The 13154-nt window shown below is 45.9% G+C and overlaps 1 protein-coding gene across 4 annotated transcripts in view; it reads right to left on the reverse strand.

Moving 5' to 3' along the window:
• The window catches only part of ATP13A4 (ATPase 13A4), a 74221-nt gene that overhangs the window by 43455 nt on the left and 17612 nt on the right, over window positions 1–13154 (reverse strand). For all 4 annotated transcript variants that reach the window (XM_061565897.1, XM_061565898.1, XM_061565896.1 and 1 more), the window contains exons 3-5: window positions 7054–7227; window positions 5129–5290; window positions 1032–1102 (exon numbers count right to left, since the gene is read on the reverse strand). In XM_061565897.1, coding sequence (XP_061421881.1) covers window positions 1032–1102; window positions 5129–5290; window positions 7054–7227 — 407 coding nt within the window. The remainder of the gene's footprint in view (window positions 1–1031; window positions 1103–5128; window positions 5291–7053; window positions 7228–13154) is intronic.

The following is a 13154-nucleotide window of genomic DNA, read 5'->3' on the forward strand; positions in this document are numbered from 1 at the left end:
TAGTCTAGGTCATCACGCAAGGTGGCAGTGCGCCCGCCTGGTCGCAAGCCCGCCCCGAGCTCACTTCCGAGTCCGAGCCGTAGCTTGAAATGTTGGTCGTTGGGGTGCTGGCACACTGTGCCAGCGTACAAATATCAAGTGTGTGTAGTTATATGGTGCTGGCACACTGTGCCAGCATACTAATACCAAGTGTTTAGATGAATGGGGTGCTGGCACAGTGTGCCAGTATACAAATACCAAGTGTTTGGATGAATGGGGTGCTGGCACACTGTGCTAGTATACAATTATCAAGTGTATTTGACAAATGTCAAAACTGGGTGCACCCTGAGTGTCCAAAATTCAAGTTTTTGGCCACCCAGGGTGCACCCAGTTTTGACATTTGGGATCCAGTTTTGTCGGCAAAAGTTAAAAACCACCCAGTTTTGACATTTTCCCATTTGCATAAACTGCTCTTGCTGCTAATAACCGGCGTCTCGAGCATTGGAGAGACCTTTTAGAGAGTATTTGACCTACTGTCCCATGCTAACCAGATGTCCTGGTTAGCATGGAAGAGAATCCACACTTTATCCCACCCATTTACATATACACTGCTGCTGGCTGGACAGAGGCAATTGGGGAAAGGAATATAATAAACTTGCCCTGTTGATTCAACTCATGTGCTGGGCGATCTAAATTGAAGCGGTGACCTCTGGAATGCAAATTTAGTATGTTGAACTTCTTTTGCACCCTACGTAGCTAACCGTCCTAGTCGAAGGTGCGGGAAATAATATCAGTGATAGTTGTTAAGAGTTAAATAAGGCTTTGGTAAAGAAAATAAATCCAACTTCTTCTCGGCCTCCTTTGCCTACATGGCAGCAGCCGACGTACGGCCTGGTAGTTCTTTGCATTCAAATTGATAGAGGGCCATGATTCTATGCCAACAATACAATTCCCTGGATCGTTTCTAAACAATGTTCATTTTCTGAATACTTTTCTCAATGGCGGTATACTGATTACATGAATGGCACGTGTGGTTATCTCGCGACCCTTACCCCAGTCTTTCAAATTTCTCCATCTTCACGTTCCAAACGTAGCGAATCTTCTGATGATTAAAGTAACGGATCTGTGGAGACACCAGTAAAACAGGCGCAGTTTTAGTACGAGCCTATATTGTAATACCAGGCAATCGATTTATAGATACCCGCTAAAATAATCGGGAAGAAGTTATTATGGAGAAAACGTTTTATGTCAACACCTCTACACGTCTCCCATCAATCTCCATACAAGTATTACATATTTTAACTCCCTCCTCTAGAAGATGTGAAGCCATACCCCTTCCAGAATTTTTAATCACCTGTTGAGAAGAAAGTCACAGGGTAATTAGAAATAAGTAAATGGATCACCGTGAATATCACAAACAATAATTTAAAACAGAATGCGTATTCAATCTTTCGTTCGTTTCTCAATCCGCCTGTCCTGGCAAGGGTTGCGGCTGCAGCATGTCGAGCAAGGCGGTCCAGACCTCCCTTTCCCTGGCGACAGCCTCTAGCTCTTCCTGGGGAATTCCCAGGTGTTCCCAGGCCAGCCGAGCGACATAGTCCCGCCAGCGTGTCCTTGGCTGGCCCAGGACACGCTGGCCACCCACCCCCTCTCGTGTGCCATGCCGGCCTTCATATGTTCTCACTAACAGCACTTGCCCCAGCAGTCTGTTAAGGCTATACTGGGTGATCTTTGTCTTTGTAAAGTGTGCTATGATTCCTGGCCACGATTCCCAGCCACAGTCAGCATCGTTTGATATCCAAACTAATCCCACCCCTCCAACAGTCCTACCATCTTTGACGCACACGAACCAGTGTCGAAGTATTGGTAAGACTAAATAATTCATGAATTGTTGCCGCCTGGTAAAGAATAGTAACCCATGCTAAGTTAACATAATTAATTATTCTTTATTGCTTCCCGACAACGTTAACATTGCTCGTACAGTTTGTTAAGACAGTGATACATAGGACTATGTTGAACGAATGTAATAGGAGTGGTGCCTTGTAGTGCTACTTTCATCATTCGTATATGTGATGGACTGCTTTTATGTTCTTAATTATACATTGGGCGCCACGGTGGCTGGATGTTAACTACCTCGCCTGGTATATAGGTGGCCATGGGTTCCATCCCAACCCTGCTGTATATTTGGAGTTTGCATGTTCTCCCCGTGGTCGTGTAGGTTTTTTTTTTATCCAGGTCCTCCGGTTTTTCCCTCCACATTTAGAATCAACATGCATTTGGACTATTTGGCTGCTATAAATTTCCACGTGATAAGCCACTTCGTTGAGCTATCATTTGTAGCCAGGTCACTTCTGAAAAAGAGCTACGTAGCTCCAGTGGGGCCTTACCTGGTAAAATAAAAATAGTTTCATACATTGAGCAACGATGACACCATTTGCAATTATATTCGTGTTTTCTTTGCCGCGTTTCAAAGTGTTTTCTCACGCATATTTTTGTATACATACGGAGAATGACATCAAGTGATCTCAACGTAACACCTGGCAAAGCAAACCAATGTTCTCTGTGACTTGCGGTCTTAAATTACCTTTGATAGTGCTATAATTGTGGATAACATGATGGTAAGCATTCAAAGAAAATGCACACGTGTGTGTATATATACAGGTAGTCCCCGACTTACGATGGTCCAACTTAAGATATTTCGATCTTACGATGGCGATAGCGATATGATAAAATTGTTATATATTTACATTTCGCGCGGCAGGCAAACGCAGCAGCGTACTGTACGTTGGGACGATGCCGGGATGTACTATATGCATATAGTTTATACAGTACGGTACTGTAAATTGCTCTTCTTCGCTAAATTATCACCATTCTTTAAGACTCCTGGGTAGGCTAGGCCATTTTCGACTCACGATATTTTCGACTTACGATGGGGTCGTCGTAACGCAACTCCATCGTAAGTCGGGGACTACCTGTATAGACCCACTTCACGTGGCCTTAAGTGCACATAGCCTAGCACAAGCGCCGTGGTGACGTCATTGCCAATTAGTGGCGAATGGCGGTTGTTGTTGTTTTTGTTATATAGACCCAGTGGGGGGCGGCCAGTGACAAATATCTGAACCGGTCATGGGCCTCTCCTATGTCGACTCAGCTTAAAATGATTACCTAGTGCGATGTGTAATCATCGCCACTGGGGAGACAAAGTTGACGAGGCGGGGTGCTGGCCACCCACCCCCTCGTGGGCCGTGCCGGCCTTCAGGTGCTACTCGCGAACAGCACTTGCCCCAACAGTCTGTTAAGGCTATACGGGGCGGGGATCTTTTGCGGGTGTGATGACACCCACAGTGTCATCACACCCACAATGACTGCACCTAATAAGCTATTCTCTGTCAGCACACTCCCAAATGAAACTGTAACAAACCAAACTAACAAGAACTGGGGGGGGAGGAAGGTTCGGGGGGGCGGGGGAAGTCGAATTTGATCGCACAAATTGGACACAAGGTCTCGCGTCTGACAAAAGAAACACGCAAAGGGTGTTTCTTGTGTTCTCCTCTGCCGTCACAGCCACGACATGCCTTGTGTTTACGGCACCAACCAGCGGTGTTTACATGTCCACATTAAATATTAAAATAATATTGACTTATAATAATTAATATAATAGGACATCGGTGAAAGAGAGCTTTATATCTCATCGGATTCCTCCAGGATAAATAAAGATTCTGACTTACAGACCGGTGCCAATCCACCACTGGATGAAGGTCTCCCCACGCCGTGTAAGGTCACAGGGGTTGCTTTACCATACTTCACCAGGTTTGGTGAAGGTGGTGTGGGAGGGGGGAGACCGGTTCGGAGATCACTCGCCACAAACGTCATCTTTCTGTGGCCGGCAATCGAACTCAGCTTCATTGGGTTCATAGGCCAGTTTACAAAGCCACAATGCTTAAATGAGGTGCGCACACTCACACTGAGGCAGTGCTCATCCCCTGTTCATAGCCCAGTCTTGGTGGTGGAAGTTCCACATTCCTATGGAGGAGGCGAGTCTCTCCATAGGACAGCCACTGGTTGTCTTCCCCACAAACTGGTACTCACTACATTGACCCCGGAGGGATGATGCGGAGTTGAACTCGCCACCAATTGCGAACCGCTCGCTCAACCGCTGAGCCACCTGGTAATGTTGTCACGTTCGTCTCAGCAACGTTGGGTCAACGTTCGCACGCGGCTGGAACCGTTGGCCCAACATTCCCTGTTTCCTGGGATGTGAGTTTGCAGACGTGTACAGCCCTTCTGTCAAGCCACTGCTGGATGAGGGCTTCCCCATGGCATGCGGGTCCGTGGGGGTTATTTGACCATACTTCACCACCCTGGTCGGTGCTGGTTGAAGACGGGGAGTATAATAGTACATTGCATTACAATTGCAATGGAGGGCTTAGTACATCACACACATGGACGAAGATCCACCGTGTAACCATAACAGACTGTTGAGGCAAGTGCTGTTAGCGAGCACCTACGAAGGCCGGCACGGCGCACGAGGGGGTGGGTGGCCAGCATCACGCCTGGCTGCCTTTGTACGACTCGTGGCAATGATTACACACAACACCAGGTATTCATTTGAAGCCGAGTCGACAACAGGGAGGCCCAGGACCGGTTTAAATAATCATCACTGGTGTTGGTGGCCATGAGCGGGAATCGAACTTCGTAGCGTAGCACGCTAACCGCCACACTACCGCTCCCAATATGCACGTGCGCACGCACACACCTTTAATATTCCAGCCGAAAACCGCTGTCATTTAGATGGTTGAAAGTTGAAATTTGCAGGGCGGAAATGGAAAATTAGAAAAAAACTCACAAGCTAAGTGAGTGAGACAGGAGGGTGTGTGATGCGAGCACCGAGGAAGGAACACGGTGAAACGCGTGGGGCACAAGTCACTGCGGGCGGCACGCAGCCCCACTCGTGTCACTTGAATGATGGCTCGTTGATGTGGAGGGGAAATCCGGAGGACCCGGAGAAAAATCCACGCGACCAAGGGGAGAGAGACACGCAAACTTCAAATATACAGGCGTCAAGGGTTGGGACCGAACCCATGACCTCCTGTATACCAGACGTGGTAGTTAACATCTCGCCACCATGACAGACACCATCAGCACTCACCTTCATTTCGGGCTGGTGCAGGGACGAGAATATTTGCGACTTTCCGCTAGCGACCAACGCGAAGTCGCCACGCAAGGCCTCATCCCCACCGCCACCCAAGTGGGAATTCTCACGCAGCTTCAGCCAATCCACCTTTTGCCTCGACCACGTCTGAAACTCATCCTGCACGTAAAATGCGAGATTACACAGAACGTTCTTCGTTTTAAAAATGTATTTTTTTTCCATAATAAAGTTTTTTTTTTGGTTTAGATCGCGTAAATATAAATGTGTCGTTAAACCCGCTACAACCGACGCAGCCAATTAGTAAGCTTTGTTACATAACCAAAACATGCCAATTAGTTACTAGTTCAGGACACCGGCGTATTGGAGAGTAAACCCACAATATTTATAATTAATTACAACCAGCCTCATCAGGTGACAGCCAACATTGGTCTGGAAGGCCTACATGTGTTAGGCTTTTTTTTTTAATGTCCCCGTGGTTTCAGGGCCAGCGAAGTGTAAGCTGCCATCTCCAACTACAAGTCGGTCAAATATCTCTACCCTCTCTTTCTGCCTCTGCTCTGAAGAAGGGCCATTGCCTGAAACGTCAGCCCATTACAGTCCACGTTTTGCTGCTGTAAGGTCTTGCTTCTTGGCTAATGTGGTGAGTTCTTTCATTTGTGTTTGACCACCGAAAACAGTCCCCAAACTTTTCATGAACAAAATATATAACATGGCACCTGCAAGACATCATTTCTATGTACTTGTGCAGAGGGGAAGAATAATATTTTTACGTCTCTTTTAAACGACACTATTGACACCCCAGGCTGTAAATCAACAACCTTATGGCAATACCCCGGCTCTCGCATAATGTCCGTGATGCAGTCATTTTTAGTCTGTTGATGGTCGGCGATGCGGCAATCGACTCATCTCGACGAGCCGAACACGATGCACTATTCAGAGTTGAATTTTTCGGTAACGGATTTTTTTATGTTAATGTTTGGCGTTTCGACATCGTGGAGTAGCACTGACTTTGGATTGATTGGTACCCCAGTCACGGAGTTAAGTTCACACCTAGGAAAAATAGTGTCCCAGAAATAAAATATTTAATTGCCTCGGCCATTTTGTATTATTTGGTACCCCGGGATACCGCCATAAGGATCAACTGTCAAACTATCGTGTATTTATATAAAATTATTAGCCAAACTTATTTTTACGTGGGGCCAAACTTTTCATCCATGAAAGTAACATACACCTTCCACAGTCACATAGGTCATATATATTTTATTTTCCAACGCTGCCAATTCGTTGGACTCTTCACATTAATCTGAAAGTCAAAATTTAAAAGGTGTTTATAGACTGGGAAAATGAGCACTCGTTTCCATTTGCAGCCCTGAGCCAATGGTAGAAATTCCTAATTCCCATGGCAGAAAACCAAGTGTCTTTATCAGCTAACCACTTGCCGACTTCAAACAAATTGGTACTCGTTTTATCAACCCAGGTGAGACGATAGGCCAGGATGTCAGTCGTGAATCGACTGAGTGTTAAACGCTCTAATCAATGTGGCAATTGGTAAGGCATCAAATCCAACTGCAACGTCAATTCAGGAGTAAAGAAACAGATGCTGGGCGAGAAGAGTTACCAGAAGGTGGTGTGTAAAACCCGCTGCTCCACCAGACAGGCTAGCGAGATGGATAGACACGTTAAATAGATGGAGGAACACGCAAGACGGCCAGACAAGTGAAACAGACAGATACCTGAGATGGACAGATACGCGAAACAGACGGACAAACACGCGAGACGGACAGACAGATAAGAGAGTCGGATGGACACACGAAACACAGACACGCAACACAGATTGGCGGACACACGACAGATAGATGGACACGTGACAGATAGATGGACGGACACGCGACACAGATGGACACGCGTGCGACGGTGCTCACGGTCGTGCGGAGGAGCAGAACGTCGGCCTCGGCCAGCGAGCAGGGCACGCACTGCAAGCGCACGCGCCAGCGCGGGTGCCAGTAGAGCAGCAGCAACAGGAAGCCACAGGACAGCACGGCTCCCAGTACCACCAGCGCCTGCCGCCAGCACACGCGGCGGAAGCCGAACAAGGTCTGTGCGCGGCACAGGGTGGGGGGAGGGCGAAGGGGATGGTCAATTAATTCCGGTGGCAGGAAACCAGAGCACCTGTTGGGGAATACCCACGTTGTGCGAGGGGGCAATGCTCTATTCCCACAAGTCCACACTTGCCGTACCCCCTTCTCCTGGAAAGCCAGGCTTATGTGTGTATGTGTGTTGAACTTGTTTCGCACCATACATAGCCAACCGTGCTAATCAGAGGTGTGAATGGTACCTCGACGCCCACGGAAAGGTGGTTTCACAACATTTGTGTGGATGCACCAACCCTCACCTGCTACGGTGCTGGACTGCAGGCCACGTGCATAGCTAGTACCGTCTAAATAAATGGGGTATTCTATGGGGACCTCATTTGCCAGTAAAAATATGATAATTGGTTCTTTACCCTTCTATCTGGCAACAAAACTGACACCTTTTTGCAAGGAGTCATGTTTGCATAGACCGCAATACCTGCAGTCATAATACAAACAAAAGAACATAACTCTGATAATGTGCAACTTCAAGGACAGTGCACATTATCAGAGTTATGTTCTTTTGTTTGTATTATGACTGCAGGTATTGCGGTCTATGCAAACATGACTCCTTGCAAAAAGGTGTCAGTTTTGTTGCCAGATAGAAGGGTAAAGAACCAATTATCAAATGGGGTATTCCTATTGTAAGGTAAATTTAAGCCCAAAGCTTGACCATGATGGCTTCATATGTCAAACACCAACCTTTGAATTAATGTATTGACTGGTACCTTATTCACCTCTGAATCTCTTGGGTATTTGCAAGGAACACACCCATAATTAGTACTAGCGGGAAGTACCCGGCATTGCCCAGGCGAAAAAGACACACACAGACCCACACACACAAACACATCGACTTACACACACACACATATAGACTCACACCCACAGATATTCACTTTAGATACACACACATAGAGTTACACAAACAAATCGACATACACACATACAGCGACTCACATACACACACATCGACCTAAGCACACAAACATGAACTTACACACACACATGCATCGACTCACACACACATTGGCCGACACACACACATACACATATGGACTCACACACACATAGACTTTAGATACACACACATGGAGTTACACACACATATCGACTCACACACACACACATCGACTTCCACACACACATATGGACTCGCACACACACATCGACTGACACACATAGACACACACACACATTGACTTACACACTCACATGGAGCCATGCACACACATCGACTAACACACACACACATGGACCTAAACACACACACATATGGACTTACACACACATATGGACTCGCACACACACACACATCGACTGACACACATAGACACACACACACATTGACTTACACACTCACATGGAGCCATGCACACACATCGACTAACACACACACACATGGACCTAAACACACACACATATGGACTCCAACACACACACACGTCGACTCACACACACATCGACTTACACAGCAATCCCCGATGATGCCACAGCTCGAGCAATTTTCTCTCTCTGCAGATTTGTAATTTTTCAACAATATTTGGGGCATTGACCCTCCCTGCGTGCTCCCCGCTTTGGTGGAAAGTAAAGGTGCGGTACGGAAAAATGTAAATGGGCGATGTTCCCACGAATGTAACAAAACGATAGACGAAATGCAATGAGCTGTATCTAAGAAAGTCCAACGTATTTAGCAGTATAACATATTAATCAGCATTGCAGTACTACGCATCAGTAAATAGCGTGACGTGATCAATCGAAACAATATAAATGCATTGAAGAAATAAGCTTAAATAAGTCTACATTAAAGAGCAGCAGTACGCACAGGTAAGTTGAGAAGCAGGCTACAGTCTAGATTATAGACTGCCAGTACGCCGACTCAATGACAAAAGCGTTGCTGAAGTCCACATAAAAAGCTGGCAATACGGTCAGCAGCTAAAAAAGCAGGATACAGTCGACATGAAAGGCTGGCAGTACACTGAGTGAGGTAAAGAAGCAAGCAACAGATTATAGACTGACTCATAATGGGCAAAAGCAAAATTAGCAGTGTAGATAATAGAGTGCCAGTGCACTGCCGTTAATTAATCAGCAGGCAGCAGGCCACAGCACAAACTGGCAGTACACCGTCACAGCATCATAAAAACACAACTAAAAAAGAAAATATTTATCAACCTAATAATGAAAAATTAGTTTTCTGCACACATACATTATTATTATAATATTTGCCAACATATTAGTTTCATAATAGTAAACAATGAACCTGAGTTCTTAGCAAAATATTCAATACAATTGTACTTTACATTGCCGTGGTGAGGCCTAGTCCCATGCAGAGCCCGCGGCCTCGCCTAGATTGCCCAGCCGGAGGTGACACATTGCCAGGCTGGGGGCTGAGCCGCTCTCCCCACCCGCGCTGCAATAATGCTATGTAAGCGCTATAATATTAATATCTACGGACTTTATATCAGTAACTGCATGCATTGGGGTGGGGGGGGAGAAGAGGACATAAGACTGTGAAGAATTAACCTCAGCAGTTGTGTGTATATTGTTTAAGCATTGTTAACGTGAATGATTTGTTTTAGTGATGGTGTGTTGCTCGGGGCAGCTCCTGTCAGCGGTCAGTGCATGCGCAATTGCGTGCTTTGCCCCGCGCTGAGCGGCAAAACTATAAATAAATAACTATGAATCGCACAAAATCGCTAATTAAACTAATTTAAAGGTGACGGACGTGAAAAAGGAATAGCGCTTGCCAACCGGGGGGCTTACGGCGTGGTACCTGGCAAATTTTATTTAAGCGTAAACCCCACCGTTTGAGAGCCAAATCCCTCGCAAGCGCGTGAACACACACAGACAGATAGACAGACAAAAAAATTACTTTTATAGGTTAGAAGAAGATAGGTGAGAGATTTCAACGAATTTAGACATTTATTTTTGGGAAACCTGGAGGAGGACATTGTTGTGAACTTTAACTGCCAAACAGCAGGCTCACCATTTTACTCCACATTACCCAAAGGACGTATTTCCGTCTGTGACTTCTAAACAGTAACCGATTTCTTCTTTCTTATCTACGTACGTACGTGTGACACCAGGTCTTGGCTTTTATTATTGAGTGGCAGAGGGGGGGGCAGGGTAAAAACACCTATTATTGTACTATACTTCTCTTGTACCCTCACCTTCACCAACAACATCGGGGAGCTCCTAACTAGCAGGTTACCAGACGAGCTTCAGGGGAACCGGATATGGGTGCTACTCGCTTACGTGACAAACCTTACTGGCTCTGTCGGGTGGTGCAAGATTACGACACATTTATACTTATGCGATCTAACCAAAAAAATCGTTATTATGTTGTGGGTTTACCCTCCAACACACCAGTGTGCTGAAATAGTAACTAATTGGCACGTTTTGTTTTCGTGACAAACCTCACTAATTTGCCGAGTCGGATGGTAGCGGGTTTAACGACGCATTTATATTTACGTGATCTAACCCAAAAAAAAACCTCTATTGTGGATAGGTATGCGTATGATAACTAAAACAGTGTTTCGATTTAAAGCTATCGTGACTGCAGGGATTCATCTTCTTGGTTCTTTCGGTAAAGTCACGTACAAGGGAAATAATAAAATAATAAAAATTAAACATAAAATACAATTCTCACGACGTTTCGGCCACAACGCAAGCAGCCGTCCTCAGGTGAAGAACAGGGCGTCCGGACGCTGTCTTTCTGACAGCCCTGTTATTCACCTGAGGACGGCTGCTTGCGTTGTGGCCGAAACGTCGTGAGAATTGTATTTTAATATGTTTTATTTCTATTATTTTATTATTTCCCTTCTACGTGACTTTACCAAAAGAACCAAGAAGATGAAACGGTGTTGTTTTCTGCAGGTTAAATATCAGAAGGTCTGCGGGAATGAATCGCTACTTTTCGCTGGGGTCAGCCTGCATCAAGTAGAGAGTATATCTCCCACAGTTTCCTTTCATGTGAACAATGTTCAGTTGTGACTTTATCAATAGAAACCTTAAAGGCTTATGAATGTCCTCTTTGTTCTTTAAGAGCCATTCATCAATGAAATTAAGTTGAATGAGATGCAGGTTATGCTATCCGACTGCAAACAATACAAACAAAGCCCTTTGCCGATGCTACTCTTTAATTTTCCAGCACCTCCCATTAGCGCGGTTGGCTACGTATGGCGCGAAAGAAGTTCAACGTACATATCAGCAGTAGTGATCTATCCACTGCTGGATTTGGGCCTCCCCAAACCGTCGCCATCTCTCACGGTCTTGAGGTGCAACGTTCTATCGAACACCTGCAATATATGTGTGTTGAACTTCTTTCGCACTGTACGTAGCCAACCGTGCCAACAGATACTGGGCATGTAAATTAAACTGTGTGTGTATGTGTCAATAAAAGAAAATTAATCAATAAATCAATCCAAGCTGACACAGAAGTACTGATGGCACGGATCAAATATCATTTGACTCAACGGAAATATTCACGACAGAGTGCCAACTAAATTTAAAAAAAGACATCACCTTTAGGTTATGAACAATAAAAAAAACACTGCAGAAGAACATATGTGACCAACTGGGACAGGACAAACCCGACAAAGCAGAATCGATTCTGGCATTGAGTCATCACCCCCAGCCATGGCAAGTCACTGAAATCACCAGAGTAGAGTCGGTGAGTGGGAGTTGGGGTTGGTCAACATTCAGACGAGTCGAGTGGAGAACAAGAACCACACAGAGAGGCTGCGGCTGCTAAGAGCACTCGAGGCAACGCGACACTCCAGCCGACCCTCGGGGCTTAGAGCCACAGCACAAAGCGGTGCTTTCTTAAAATCCCAGTAGAGCTCAGGAACCAAGCAGAGGTTTATTACTGCGCTCTGATGGGTTTGTCCAAGGAAGCGCTTCAGCAGCTAGCTAATGCACCCGGACGCCCGGTACAGGTCACAAAGTATTTTTCTGCCACATGAGAACGGAGTTTCGATCGATGCCCAAGGGTTGTGCCAAACGTCAGTGCTGTGTTCATGTTAAAACCGAATTTCCGTTCGACTGGATGACATCGCCATACTATACTGATGACTCCTACAAAGGATGAAACAGATATACCGTTGTCAAGGTCCTGCTGCTGCCTAAAGTAATGCGGCGACGATGTCAAAACTCTTGACTGGCGTGTATTATTACTTTCACCTGCAAAAAAAATTGCGCCTCGCTACAAAAAACAAATAGAAACTTTTCGAGGAACAGAGGGCGTACACACCCGAGCACTTGCACGGGTGTTACAACGGATGCCTTTGGTGTGCCATCGAATTTTTCTTTATTATAGTCATGCCTCGGTTAACATTGACATCGGTTAACAGTTTTTCGGTTAACGTTTCGTCTCACATAGGACCCCGTGGTTGACTAATGTCAAAATTCTGATTTAGTGGTACGTTTACATTATGCATGAGGGCACCAACTTCTGCTAATCCGAGAGCTCGTAAGTGGGCTGAGCACGGCCTTCTGCGTTGCCACTGGCCCGACAGATTTCCCTCCTTACCTTTCCACCCCCCGCCACCCCCCCAATATAAATGTTCACTTCTCTCCTAGAGCGCCCCCCAACCTGAGTGAGGCAGTGAGCAGCACAATCTACCCCCCTCTTCACGAGAAGCCCTGCCGCGCCAGATCTCGGGGCTTTTGTTCGTGTAATTTTTGCGCAGCCCCCCACTTCTTGTTGTGATCGGTGCTCTATACCGGGGGTTCACGTTGAGTTGAAATGAAAATAACAATACAACAAAAAGAATGAGAGATGGCTCGGCCAGCATCACCACCACCCCCCCTTTCATTAATTCCTTCCAGAAACGGATTTTTTTCCTTATCTCAATTGCACGATTTAATTCCGCCATCCTCACTTTCCTTCCCTCCTC

The sequence above is a fragment of the Lethenteron reissneri genome, chromosome 36 (genome assembly GCF_015708825.2).
Source record: "Lethenteron reissneri isolate LAM-NWPU_2019-01 chromosome 36, ASM1570882v1, whole genome shotgun sequence".
In the NCBI taxonomy this organism is placed as follows: domain Eukaryota; kingdom Metazoa; phylum Chordata; class Hyperoartia; order Petromyzontiformes; family Petromyzontidae; genus Lethenteron; species Lethenteron reissneri.